The sequence below is a fragment of the Dendroctonus ponderosae genome, unplaced genomic scaffold (assembly GCF_020466585.1).
Source record: "Dendroctonus ponderosae isolate FM_Combo_2020 unplaced genomic scaffold, Dpon_F_20191213v2 Dpon_F_20191213_9, whole genome shotgun sequence".
In the NCBI taxonomy this organism is placed as follows: Eukaryota; Metazoa; Arthropoda; class Insecta; order Coleoptera; family Curculionidae; genus Dendroctonus; species Dendroctonus ponderosae.
In genome coordinates, this window is record NW_026019116.1 from 3,724,768 (window position 1) to 3,738,559 (window position 13,792).

The 13,792-nt window shown below is 38.2% G+C and overlaps 1 protein-coding gene across 1 annotated transcript in view; it reads right to left on the reverse strand.

The window, feature by feature from the left end:
* Nucleotides 1-235: 235 nt before the first annotated feature.
* Nucleotides 236-13,792, reverse strand: part of LOC109535867 (titin) — a 113,278-nt gene continuing 99,721 nt past the window's right edge. The window contains exons 61-69 of the mRNA XM_048669879.1: nt 12,076-12,372; nt 10,240-10,430; nt 10,081-10,184; nt 9,827-10,027; nt 9,625-9,765; nt 6,279-6,431; nt 6,098-6,218; nt 5,177-6,014; nt 236-1,141 (exon numbers count right to left, since the gene is read on the reverse strand). Coding sequence (XP_048525836.1) covers nt 495-1,141; nt 5,177-6,014; nt 6,098-6,218; nt 6,279-6,431; nt 9,625-9,765; nt 9,827-10,027; nt 10,081-10,184; nt 10,240-10,430; nt 12,076-12,372 — 2,693 coding nt within the window. The 3' untranslated portion in view covers nt 236-494. The remainder of the gene's footprint in view (nt 1,142-5,176; nt 6,015-6,097; nt 6,219-6,278; nt 6,432-9,624; nt 9,766-9,826; nt 10,028-10,080; nt 10,185-10,239; nt 10,431-12,075; nt 12,373-13,792) is intronic.

Here is a 13,792-nt window from a genome sequence, read left to right on the forward strand (position 1 = left end):
TCCTTACCGATGATTAAAATTATGGTGGCACATAAGTCGTTGCCTTAGTAATTAATCGACGATCATTGTTCTAATCGTAGATGGTAGAGTCGGGGCCTTAGGCCTGAAATAAGGCGGATTTATTGACAGAATAGATTTTAAAGCGGGAGTTAACGAGTGACACTTTCCAAATGTAACTAACTCACTTCTTATAAACCTCAGAAATTCTAACTCTTGCTGAATAATAATACAACTGTTAATAAAATAATGCTCTATTAACATAGATTTCTATATAAGTAGTCGCAAAAATACATCTTAGGAGGATACACCTTTGCACAGTTGAAAATAACAAAATATTAACAATAAGGATAACACAAAAATAACGGTCTTGAATAATACATGTTCACAAAGTCGAACAACAACAAGAGAAATAACAAAAATCGGCAATAATATAATACGTTCCATATTTAGGTGAAGTAGGTAATTAACGTCCAATTAAGACCACTGGAGTGAATTTAGGTGTTTGGATTGTTCCAGAAGGCAGACACTTTTTGAAAACACTCGTTGTTGCCTCGGAGTTTCAATGTAGGCGATCGAGGTGTTCTGTTCCTTGGCGAATCCAAATTGTTCTGCGCTCTATACCTTTCGTTGCATTTCTCCTTATTAATCACTGCTTGCGTTTTCCTCAACAGGCTTGGGGACGGACTCCTAAACCTCACAGTGGGATTCGCTGTATTCAGCACCCCTTCACCATCTTCGGACACTTTCCTATGGCCATTCTTCTCCAGTTTTTGCACCAGCTTGTCGATTTTTGTCGCTCGATATCTGCCCACTTCGCTCGCTGCACTGTGTGACCTGTGCACAGTTATTTTTGGGGGATCAGTCTCGCCTTTACAAACAACCAATCGATTGCTGGTTTCATGAGTGATGGTCTTCCTGGTTAAGATGGGCGATGAAGGGTTTAGTTTTGTTGGATCACAGAACGAGTTTTTGCGAATGCTTGCTGATAAAATGTTGGAAGATCGCGTGTTTTCGGGGTTTAGTGGAGCTTTGATGGGTGCAGGATTGGTGTGGTCGAATTTCTTGATGGTGTCTTGGACGCTGCGTAGTGAGTAGTTGGGTAGGCGCTTTAAGCTCTCTGCCTGAGAGGGCGGCGGTTTACCTGCGAAGCGAAAAAAACATTTTTTATTAGTACTGTATCGGTTGGTACTGGTTTCCAGCACCTTTTGTTCCGATTTTTATCGTTTTGGAACTGGAAAATTGAAGTGAATTGCAGTACAGGTGAGGGAAACACGATGGTTTAGCTCTGTTATGAGAAAAGTGAAATTTTGCGCAAAAGTTCTTAAATGAGACTGAGTAGGATCAATTTCAAGCCGACTACTCATGTTTGGAAACTGGAAATAAGATTTTTGCCCAGAAACATACCTCTATTTCCGCAAACCCTCAAACGAAGTGTTTCGAGAAGTTTGCAATTTTTACTAATTCAACAGTTGCACTTGAGAAGAAATTAAATTAATAATTGAGAATTGGGTTGTCGTTCTTTTAATGTCGTAACTGTTAATTGGAACTATGGAAGAACAGTGCGATATTTGGAATTTATTCCAGACCACTTTCCTGTGCTAAAGCTGGGTTTTTTCTTAACCAATTTATTGCAGCAACTGTCGAATTGCGTTAGATCTGGGTAACACTGTGTTGAGTTGGGCTTTTGCGTTGATGTCGCTCTCTGAGTTAAAACTCATTTATTCAATTGGAATTTGAACATCTGAAAACGGTCATAAATATTTTTAATGAGTAACGTTTGATCACTTTGTGCAAACGACAAAAGGTTATCAAATTTTTTATAAGTAACTTTGTCTTTTTTACTTTACTTTTACTGAGTTACTGCGCGGGTGTGTTGGGTTGGCGTAACACTGCGCCAACTCCTCAAAATTCACTGCGTTGTCCGGGCCTAAATTGCATGCAATTGGTTCACACTAGGCGGCTAGACAGTTTTGCAAGCAATTTTGTATTGTGCAAGGAATTGCACGCAATACGCACTCTATTTTAATGCAATTCTTCATGTGCAACTCGCGTAAGGCCCATGTTTTGAAAACTATGAGAGGTGATATCGACAGATGGATGTACAATCTCTTCATAATCCGATGTTTATTGTTTTCCAAATGGCATTGAAGCCCGGTAGTCGACTACTTGAAGGCACTCTGATATTACTATTTTCGTTTTTGTCTGCTGAGGGCACAATTTTATGTTGTTGAGTTGCAAAATTGCACTACTTTGATCGACAAAGTTGCGCAATAAATCTAACTCGAGAGTTGCGGCAAAAAATTCGTATTAGTTCCTTGCAGCAACGAATTGCGTAGGTGAGAAGTTAGCTTGAAATCAGATTTTACAACTACCCGCAAACATATTTCTCGCCTGACGGAGCTGCACCTGATACATAACTTAAGAATAAATAGTTCAACTATTTTTGGACATTTGAAACCTATTAAAGCATTTGGATGGGTATAAATGAACGGATACAGTGGACGCCTACATCACCAGATTTGGTCCCACTATACTTTTTTTGGAGAACGTTTTGGGAGATTGTTGCGTGTTTGAACGAGAGTAATAAAGAAGATATTGAAGAAGTATTATTCTAGTGCTTCCCTACAATGATAAAAGCAGTAACATTTTTTTATATTAAATTACTATTAATGTTTAACGATTGCGAGATGGAACGTTGCTATTTAATCGCTAAAAGTAACTTGTGAGGTTTGTTTAAATCGTGATTGTTGTAATTCATTCATAATATTTGTTGCACAAGTTTATTATATTTTTCAAGTGAGAAAGATGAAAACTTTTTTGTGTGCAAGAGTTATTTGGAATGATTTTTTGAACATATCAAAATGTAAGGTCTGTGTCGAAAGAATTGAACAAAGAACTTGCGCCCACAAAGAAGGAAATGAGGAAAATAATAAGGAGACATACAGATACAATTAAGACTTTAGAATGATGCACAATCAAGCCACAACGCGAGCAAGACAGTGAAGAATTTGCGACTTTTCTTCTGCGTTTTTTGGTTCCTTGCCTTTATTCGGCGCAGAAAGTGCACTACTGAGACGTTTATTAACGGACCAAAAAATATATTTGAATTGCGGCATTTACACAATTTTACTGCTTTTCTTATCTTTTGTTTGACCATTCTTTTGAAGCGGTCGGTTTGTTGTAAAAGTGCATTGAGAAATAAATAAATGATAAATCAGCTTATTATACAATACATTAAACAGTTTAGACACCTTTAAAAATATCTTGATTTCTTTTCCTGACTGCGTGTAATTGTTATTATATTATTTTCTTTCCTGGACTCCAGTCATAGTGTGAAGCAATTTTTTTTGTATGTCGCTTATTTCGTTACGTTTCGGCGAGACAACAGCGCCATGATCAGACTTTAAAATTCATTCAAACTCACAATTGGCAAACATTATATTCATTTTTTATATATTTTTTATAAATTTCTATTTTAGGTCTTTGCTGTCTTAAACCCTTCAATTTTTTTTTAAATTTGATGAAATTTGAAAAAATTGAAGGTTTCAAGACAGCAAAGACCTAAATGAATATAATGTTTGCCAATTATGAGTTTGAATGAATTTTAAAGTCTGATGATGGCGCTGTTGTCTTTCGAAACGTAACTAAATAAGCGATATACAAGAAAATTTCATTTCACACTGTGACTGGGGCCCAGGAAAGAAAATAATATAAATTAAGAATATCTGCAAGACTAATTTTAAACAAATTGGAAGCAAAGGAATAATTCTCAAAGTATATTAATTGTTGATAAAATAACGATTGATATTGAAAACACATTCATTGGGGGAGCACTAAAGAACTGAACTGTAGCGTATCTCTTTCAATTTTTTTCTGGAATTTAATGAAAACCTAGAGATTACCACAATGCGTGGGCATTTCGATCTGGCCACGTAGGCAGTGAAAGAAGGCTTTAACAAAGACAACAGCCGCCTTGGAATCCCACATTTTGAGCCCCAAATGAGCATTTACACAGTACAAGAGACTGCTTGAAGTTTTTTTTCCGCCACTGTTTGAAATTAACGCCCGAGGCGAAGTCGAGGGCGTCATACACGCAGTGGCGGACCTTCGACTTTCGTATCGCGTACCGTATACTATTTTTCTTGATCGTCGTTGAAGACTAGATGGTTTTGAAAAAAAACTGACAACTGACAGGGAGTGACAAAGTCAAGCTGTCAGCGTGCGTGGTGAAAGTTATTACTTTTCACACGGAAGTAGAAAATTTGTAATGGGTAAAAGTGATGCTTCCGCCATCGAAAACAGTGGCGCAAGTGCGTACTTTCCATCAGGGGATCAAGAAAAAGGGCATGTTTCTGGGTAAAAAAGTCGATAAGTCAATGACGTGATTATTTCAAATTAAAAAAATTAAAAATACGCGAATTACGAGAAAAATATACATACATTTAGTTAAAAATATGCGTTCAAAAAGGACCATACCTAATCCAATTTTGTTGGATTTAACTTGTTTTTCTTTCCTTGTAGTTGAGCCACAGGTTTCCGCTCACCATGTACCAGGCCTGGGTAACACAGTGGCTCTTCAGGTGTTAACACGGCGATACCGATACGGCTTGCTGCGTCGATACAGTGCGCAACACTTTTTATGTGTCGGTCGACAACAGAGGGCACTGTGTTGGGTGATGTGTGGTGGTTCGAAAGTTCGCTCGTAGTTGCGTTAAGCGGTGCAACGCGTTCACGTCTTTTTTTTAGACAGACAAATTTTATGGACAAAGCGAATGCAAACATTAAAATTGACAATCAGCAATGTGGTTTTAATTTGTGATTATTTCGAGCTGAAAAAAATATTTTGTAACATGTGTAAGCAGGCAACATTGTCAGTGCTTCAATTTGTGCCAACACTGTATTCTTTTCAGAATTTGCGATCCGAAATTTCGGGAATTAACAGAACGGACATTTTTCATCAGTAGATAAGTATTTTGAGCACGAACTAATTTTGCCGTAGTCTGCCACTTGAATGAGATTAAATGTGAAGTGTTGTTCAAGGTGTCGCGTCGTAAGACGCGCGGTGTTGGAGCACATAGACACAGAGCGGTATCACCAGAAGTGTCACACGACACAGTGTTACCCAGGTCTATGACGTGCACTTATCAAAAGCAAGTACTTAATGCATCAAACTCACTCTTGTTAACAGCGTTAGCTTGAAAACACTCAATTTTACTGCCTAATCGGCCTGCAAACCTCCTGGTCCTCGCCGGTCTCAACTCAGAATCCTGGGAACTGCTTTTGCTCACGTCGCTTTCTTCCGAGCTACCCCTCAGATTCTCTTTGTGCAACATATTGCTTGTTAGATTGATGCTCGTCGAAGACACATAGCTGGTTTCATCGCTGTGCGCTTTGAACTTGTACTCGCCCTCCTCATTGATGGGGAACTTTTTGCCCAACAAAGGAGTCGAATTGCAGCTGCTCGAAGTCAAGTGGGTGTAAGTGGAACAGTCGCTTATGCCACTGTCGCTCCGTTCGCTGCAGGCTCTAGTTCGTACCTCCTTTTTGGCTTTGAAGTTCTGCTCACCAGTAAGGTCTTTGGGTAGTTGGGTAAGCACATCTTCTGATAGTTCGTGTGGGTCGACAATGTCAACCACTTCTTCGGGAACGTTATCCGTGATATCTGAAGAAGCAACGAGTGGCACGTCTAGTTCCTCAGTAGTTGTCGGGGAGTTTAAGGTACTGTTTTCATGGCTGTTGTAGCTTTCAAAATCGCCATTATCGGGTGGTTTGGATGCCTCCGGCGATTCCTCTGCAGTTTCGTCGTTTTCATCGAAAGATTCCGTAACAATGCTGGTGGTGAACAGATTTTCCACTTTCCCATTCATCTTTTCTTCTTCCAAGCTGCCCATTCTCGGTACCAGGCTGCCGGAGATGGACGTTCGTGGGGTATTCGGATTGGAGTTTGCACTGTTCCGTCGGCTATTAGACAAATTGGTCATTCTGCCTAAAGCGCGTATAGCATTGCCGGTTTTCTAAGTTAACAAGCCAAGAAAAAAGACAAGTAAAACCACAAAAATGCATGCTCACGCCGTTGTTTTCCATTTACTATACACACCTGCCACTTCCGACGTATGATGAACTTCTTCAGTTTGTCCGTGGATAGAACAACTGTCTCTTGGTGATTATCCGGATCCAGCCAAACGTGCCTGAGACATTGGTCTGCTGACAGTCTATCTCTGCAACAGTAAAAACATATTTTTGCAATTGCCCTTTAAGCTTTAGCCAGCTTCGCTTACTCTTTCCTTTTGAGCAGAAGTGCTCCAATAAAATCTCTGGCGTCTTGTGACACCGTGTTGAACGCTTCGTCTTCGAAGTCGTAGTCCGATCTTGTGATGTTTGCGAACGTTTCCGAGTCCGTATCGCCCATGAAGGGCGAGAGACCGGATAATCTAAAAGTATTTTTAAATGTGAGGCTTTAATTAATCGGCACATTTTCAAGGCTTGAAACAACAACTCCTCAAAGAACAATTTCGATTTTAACTTTGATCTTATAGCTATTGGTGCTAATTGGGCAATGTTCCACTCTTGACCTGTGGTTACTTAAACGGCTACAGCCGTGCCAAACGATTATGATCGTCTCCTTCCACCCACGGTCTGTGGATGGGTGCGATCAGGAGAAGACGGTTCAAAAGTTAAATGTATGTACGTAATCGAATAAAAAAATTAATTTAATTGATGTTTGGTCGATGATTGATTGATGTTGACTTTAGTTAGTATAATGGTATTATTATAATTAATTAGGGATTATTTTTGTTCTGCGTCTCTTAACTGTTGGGTGTGAGAGTTCAAGAGGGATCAACTACACGCTATTTAATGGTCATTAGTGTGGTATTTCTATATCGGCTCGAAGAATTTGAAGTAATTCGAACAAGATAGTATTGTTCCGAAATGTTTGCTGTAGTGACGGGGTTTCACTATATGCAGTAGAGATGAGCTAAAGCGTGATTTTAAAATCACTGTTATAACTGTGAATGTAAATCTTTTTAACTGTGAATTTAACCTGTGAATGTGATTTCGCTTTTGGTTGCCGTTTTCGTGATATAGCAGCGTCATAAGGTGATGGGCAATTGTGCGTCACTTGCAGAAACATCCTTAAAACACTTGTAGCTCATATTTTTTTAAATAAATAACGTTATTTAGGTATACAACAATACTATTTTATAGTTAAAGTAGAAATTATTTTAAGGACACTAAAAAATAACAGCGTCTGCAACTAGCAACTGGTTTTGTAAACCCATGTACTCTAAAAGTTCTTAAAACATTAGGGGAGAAAAATTAAAATAGGAACAAAAAACTATTGTTTTACACAGAACGAATAGCGTATGTAGCTATTAATTCTTTGCGAACAACTATATTTGATTTTAATGTTTAATCTAAAAAAAACGTTATCTGAGTGAAAATAGGTACAAACTTCGCTACTCTTCGCGAAAATTTTCAGAATTTACTGATATTGTGGGATGTTGCATTCCATGTGCCGTTTCAAATTCGACGCACTTGTTTTGCAAGATAATTTCGCTTTGCATAAATTGCATTTTGCAAAATTATCATCTAAAGCAAAAAGTAAATTCCCAAAAAATGTTTTTCGTCTTTAGCACAATACCTAATAAACAATTTCCATTCGAAAAAATGAACAAAACAGAAACACTAAACATATTCCAAGAAAATTATTTTAGAAATACACAAACAGGTTACCGATACTCTATCAGAATGCGGCTAATGAATGGTGCAAACTGAAATAAGTTTCCAAAAATATTAGTAAAATCCAGGCTCATGGGAACCCGCAAATGCAAGATTTCAATAGAGAGTTTTTAGACCCCTTAAAATTACGTTGGCCTTAAACGCTAAACGGTATAGTGCTCATGCGCAGTGTTAAAAAAATTAGGTGTTCAGGTATATAACGTTAAGTGCGTTTTTTAGTTTTTGATACCGCGTTTGTTGCACTCCTAATAAAATAAACCTCACTTTATTATTTTCTTATCCCGTTTTGTTTGGAAGTTTCAAAGCTAGTTTCAGTTTGTACTGTTATTAAACAAAAAGTGGCTAAGATGGAAGAAAACATTGAAGCTGCCTTTTTGAACCGAAATGATCAGGGAGATGTGGATCACGATTTAATAAGAGGCTTAATTTTACACGACATTTTACATCGTTGACTCACCGGTTGTTGCAAAAAGCTAATGAAAAAATTTAGAAGTAGTTATGGGACTCGATTTAACTATTCAAGAAGTCTAAAAGTAATTAAGAATCTCGATTTGGCTAATGAAAAATTTTAGAAATAATTGAGGATTACGATTTGGATATTGAAGAATTTTAGAAATAGTTAAGGATTACGATTTAGCTATTGAAGAATTTTAGAAATAATTAAAGATCCCGATTTGGCTATTGAAGAATTTTAGAAATAATTGAAGATCTTGATTTGGCTATTGAAGGATTTTAGAAATAGTTGAAGATTTCGATTTGGCTATTGAAGTACTTTAGAAGTAGTTAAAGATCTCGATTTAGCTATCGAAAAATTTCAGAAATAGTTAAGGATCTCGATTTAGCTATTGAAAATTTTTAGAAGTAGTTGAAAATCTCGATTTAGCTATTGTTAATTTAGAAAATATTGAGCCCGGGGATCGCCTTATCAGTTTTAGCTTTCAGAAGGAACATATTCCGAACATATTAAATAAAAATTCAAAATCAAATTGTTAAGTTATGGGTTAGAAGTTAGAACCTGTGAGTGCGATGTTAGTAGTGTTGCCGAAGTTCAAATTTTCCCAAACAATGTTCACATAAAATCCGTAATTACGCAATAATGGCGTAAACTAATCAATGAGAGAGTCTTATTTAAATTTACAAATATTCCTTATTCTATTTTAGCCGCTTATTTTATTAATAATATTAGAAATAAGTCAAATATGTCAACACCGTCGTTCTGCTTTTTTAACGTGGTGCTTATTAACGTTGCCGTTACTCGTACGTAAATAAAGGAACACGTTATCCTCTAATAACGTAAACGGTTATTTATTTACTAATGCGCATGCTCAGAATAGCGGATAAAGTAAAACGTGTTGCAATTAAGGGGCCTAAAAACTCCCTATTAGCGAACAAAATAATTTTATTTGGGTTCGTTCTTTCGTCGGGCCACATGCGCAACATATGATCACTACACGTAACTCGCAATAGCAGCGTTAGCAGTGAAAATATAAGCAGCTTCACGTACAGTAACGTATCACGTTTAAAATCACAGTTTGTTTTACGTTCGTCACAATCTGTGACGAACGCTGTTAATCGCTGTGAAAAATCACGGGTAGTGATTTGTTGCTCAACTCTGATATGCAGTATGTCTTAAGTTGTACTATACATACATTTTTATTATCGATTTTCTAGTTTTTTTTCGGTTTTACATCAGAAAATTAATTAATTGCTTTTTCCAGTGTATTAATTGTATTTGCATCATGAGTTGCTTTTTTCAAGTTCTACTGTAATAGTCACACCATGAAGGTATATCGAAGGCGGTGGTCCAAATTGAAACATTTTATAGCAAAATTCGTATTAATCTTTCTTGGTTGAGATATTGGCATTTGGGAGAAGAATACTTACAACACGTAACAAATAACGCCCAATGACCACATGTCTGATTCGATTCCAATGGGCTCATAGTTGATTATCTCTGGTGGAATGAATTCGGGCGTTCCAAAGAGCACTCGTACCGGGACGTCTGGGTTGATTTTCTGTGCCAAACTGCGTAAGAAAATAGCAACTTTTTACTCTTTATGTGACTAGGATTTCCACTCTCACGTACCCAAAATCGATTATTTTAATTTCATGAGAGGTTCGAGTATGACACATGATGTTTTCTGGTTTCAAGTCCAGATGCACCACGTTTTGGGAGTGCATGTAGGCAACACCTTCGCAAATCTGCCGCATGAACAGAATGCAGTCTTTTTCCGTTAGAGTAAAGTCGTCTGCGACCACTCGTTCGAACAGCTCGCCTCCCGAAATGCTAGAAGCAAATTGAAAGCCATCCACCCTAGACGTAATTATTGGTTAACTTACTACTCCATAATCATAATGGTTTCTTTGGGATTTTCGAAAGCTGCGGCCAGCTGCAGTAGCTTTTGATGTCTGAGCAGGTTCATTATGTTAATTTCTTCTTGGACCTGAAAATGTTTGCTTCAGTTGCGTTCAAAGACTAAGCTGGTACACATTTGGTACCTTCTCCTTGTCTTTCGGGGTTCTGCATCGTATGAATTTGGCGGCCAGTTTCTGGTTGGTGGATTTATCCACCACTTTATGGACAACACCAAATCTTCCTTTGCCCAACTCTTCTTGCACTTCGTATCGGGATTTGAATTCTAGTCCGGGTTCAGTCATTACGAGGCGGTGCTCGAAGGAGGAGGACTCGTCTGCAACAGACCACAATTTTAATTATATTCCCTCATAGTCAGTGATTAGCAGATTTAGCAAGTAATGTTGCTTCATTAAAACCGAGGTCGTACTAGTTGATTTATTGTGGAGTTTATGAGCTGAGCATGTGCGCTATTAATTATAGGTTCCGCTTCCTTATTATGAAGTAAACTCGCTACAAGATCGCAAGGAAGTTGATGAACGATTTCATCGGTATAGTGTTGTTTTTAGCTTACCTTCCATTTAACCTGTGTATCATTAACGAACAATCACAACGTGCCACTAACTCCAAACGAGGCGACCCAACAATGCCAGCAAGTAAATCTTTTTAAATATATTTTGGTTCTTATTTATACATTAAGCGAAAGTAAATATTCTCCTGAGCCATAAAAGTATTAGACTATTATCGTCTAAACGTTGTTTAACCCGATATCCGTACGGTACCTGAACAATAGATATACTGATAGTAATATGGTGTAAGCAATTTAGTGCGTAATTAACCAGTAACTCTCTCCTATGGACAGTTTGATCAATTTTTGGATGGAACCGTGGGCTCTACACATTATGTTGGCCCTTTTTTGCAGAAAAAATTAAGTACATTCAACCGCATTGGGAAAGTAGAAAATTCTTCAGTGTTTTGGTACTGAGTACGGGAAAACACTAATTATATGCTCTTGGATCAATCTTGTAGCACTCACAGTTTTAGCTCAAACACCATTTTTCGAACAAAAAAAATTCATTGTTAAACTTTTATTGTCAACTGTTTTCTAATAAAGAAATCATTGAAATGGACGCTTTGTGAAGACAAATTTGCCTGAGCATGTACGACTTTATGCGGAGCGCGATATAATTTTTTTTTCCTTCTCATAATTTTTAGCTTCGATTTTGATGGAAGACTTTTCTGCCGCTACTAGGAAAGTTTTATTCAATGATGAACAGATAATTTAATTCACAAGTGAAGTGTTTGTACCACTTTCTGAACGAATTTCAGTAAATGTTTCGTTCCATCTGAGCCCTTAGGTCATGCGGCATGGTTGGAAAGGCGAAAACTATCTGAACGTTTTGGTAAACACTTTTCTAGGTTTAAGGGAAGATTTGCTTCTCGACCTTCTTGCTCAGATGTGGTTCATGGTCGATGTCTCGTCGAACGGACACTCAGCTCCTTCGACTTAAAATATTTTTTGCTTGAGGAATCCTGAAGAAAAACGTCAGTTCTGCCGATTCCCAAGAACAATTTTTTACCTAGGATTCAAAACTAAACGAATAAAATGGGGAATGATCACGAAATGTTGGTAGCACTTAGTCCAAGAAGACGACACAAGTTTTTTGCGCATAAACTTTGAATACTGCAGGACAAGGAAACATCTCTTGCAATTTTTGCATCAAGATACTCAGAAATTCACAATTTGCCCAATGCGAATAGAATCTAGAAGCGAATTCACAGCAAGTCAGCAAAGGGTGTTTGTCCGTTCAGATACAGGGTATTCTTGAATTCGACTGCAATATGTTTAAAAATATTCTCAGCAGACAACTGCCTGGCACAAGCTGCAGATCCCTAATCAACCCAATAAGCGCTATAAAAATTCCATCTAATTCCAGAAGTTCGTCATGTCAGCGCTATTTCAATCACAGTCAAACACTTACTATGTTCCTCCAGTTGAACGATGCCCGATTGGGCGCTGGGTCTGCTGATTCCGTGCACATTGAAGGCGCGCACCCTAAAGGCGTATCTACCGCCTGGTTGCAACCCTCCAACCGCATGACTAAGGTAGGTGCAGTCGTCTACAGCTGTGCTCCAAATGTCGCTACCACAAAGCGAATATTCCACAATGTAGCCGAGGACTTTTTTGCCCCCATCGTATGGGGAGCTGCTCCACGCCACTGTGACCGTATCGACAAAGGCTGTGATGGTTGGGGTCCCACTGGGCGGATCTGGTGGTCCTAAAATAATAAAGACTGATAAGGATAATAATAACAAAAGTAGTAATAAGCGGCAATGGGTTGGAAGTAACATTAGCAATGGAATTGTGCCCGGTTGCATGCGACTAAATGGTTAGCCAATTTAATTGAGTGATAACATGATTTTGTCTATTAACGTCTGAAGAATAATAGTAACAAGTTGCACAGAAATAATGACTATAGAATTACTTGGAAAGGCAAATTCAAAAATTAACGTCTACTACCATAACGTCCATTCGAAATTTGAAAGATATTTTTTGTTGGGCCTATTTTACGGTCGTTCCCCCTGTTCATAAGTCCATTGTATTTTTTGTATGTTGCTATTTAGAGGATTTCCTTTGTGGCTCGCATGATTCACTTAATTGGAAACACACGGAAATTTAATTACGTGAAATTCAGCAATTGCTCCAGCTTATCGCAGAACTACTTACATTAAATTTGTTTCGTCATCACAAAAGATCGATCGATCTTATCGATTTTAGTTCCACCTATTCACTTCAGAGGGTGATTTTGTCTATTTTAGCGCGACCTATTCACTACAGCGGGCGTTTTTCACGATTTTAGTTCGACCTATTTACTACAGAGGGTGCGTTTATCGATTTAAGTGCGAACTATTCACTACAGAGGCCGCTTTTATCGATTTTAGTGCGACCTTTTCACTTCAGAAAGTGCTTTTGTCGATTTTAGTTCGACCTATTCCCTACAGAGAGCCCTTTTATCGACTTTAGTACGACCTATCCACTAAAGAGGGCGCTTTTATCGATTTTAGTTCGACCTATTCACTACAGAGGACGCCTTTATCGATTTTAGTTCGACTTATTCACTTCAAAGGGAGTTTTTGTCGATTTCAGTTAGACCTATTTACTGCTGAGGACGCTTCTTAGGATAATTAGTAGGACTTATTCACTATAGAGTGCACACAACTGTCCGTCACCTACAATTGGGACAAAGTGTTTCCAACTTTTTGCTGCTGCTGCATATGTACTGCAAAAGCCATTAAACCACTAAATAAACGTTGCTCCTAAATACCGGGAAAAAGCGCGCAGTGTGTAGTGCAAGAAAATCCAGCAGGCACATGGGGTGAAAAAGAGTGAAAAAAAATTCAAAGATGCAGTAAAATGTTCTTTAGTGGTGAATTTTATATGCCGAAGAAGCAGGCCTAACTGCAGTTAGGTCCAGCTACCCAAGAAAACAACACGCTATCAACGAAAAGTAACGGAAGATCGATTTTGCTTAATAAAGAAGAGCAACAGCAACGGAACTGAGTTACTGCGCAGGTGCATTGGGTTGGCGCACGAAGCCATTTATGCAGCACTGCGCCAACTAACAATTCACGAGTTACCCAGGCTTAGGCAGGACTATTTTAGTTATTTTAACGAATATTCGCGCTACACTGTATACA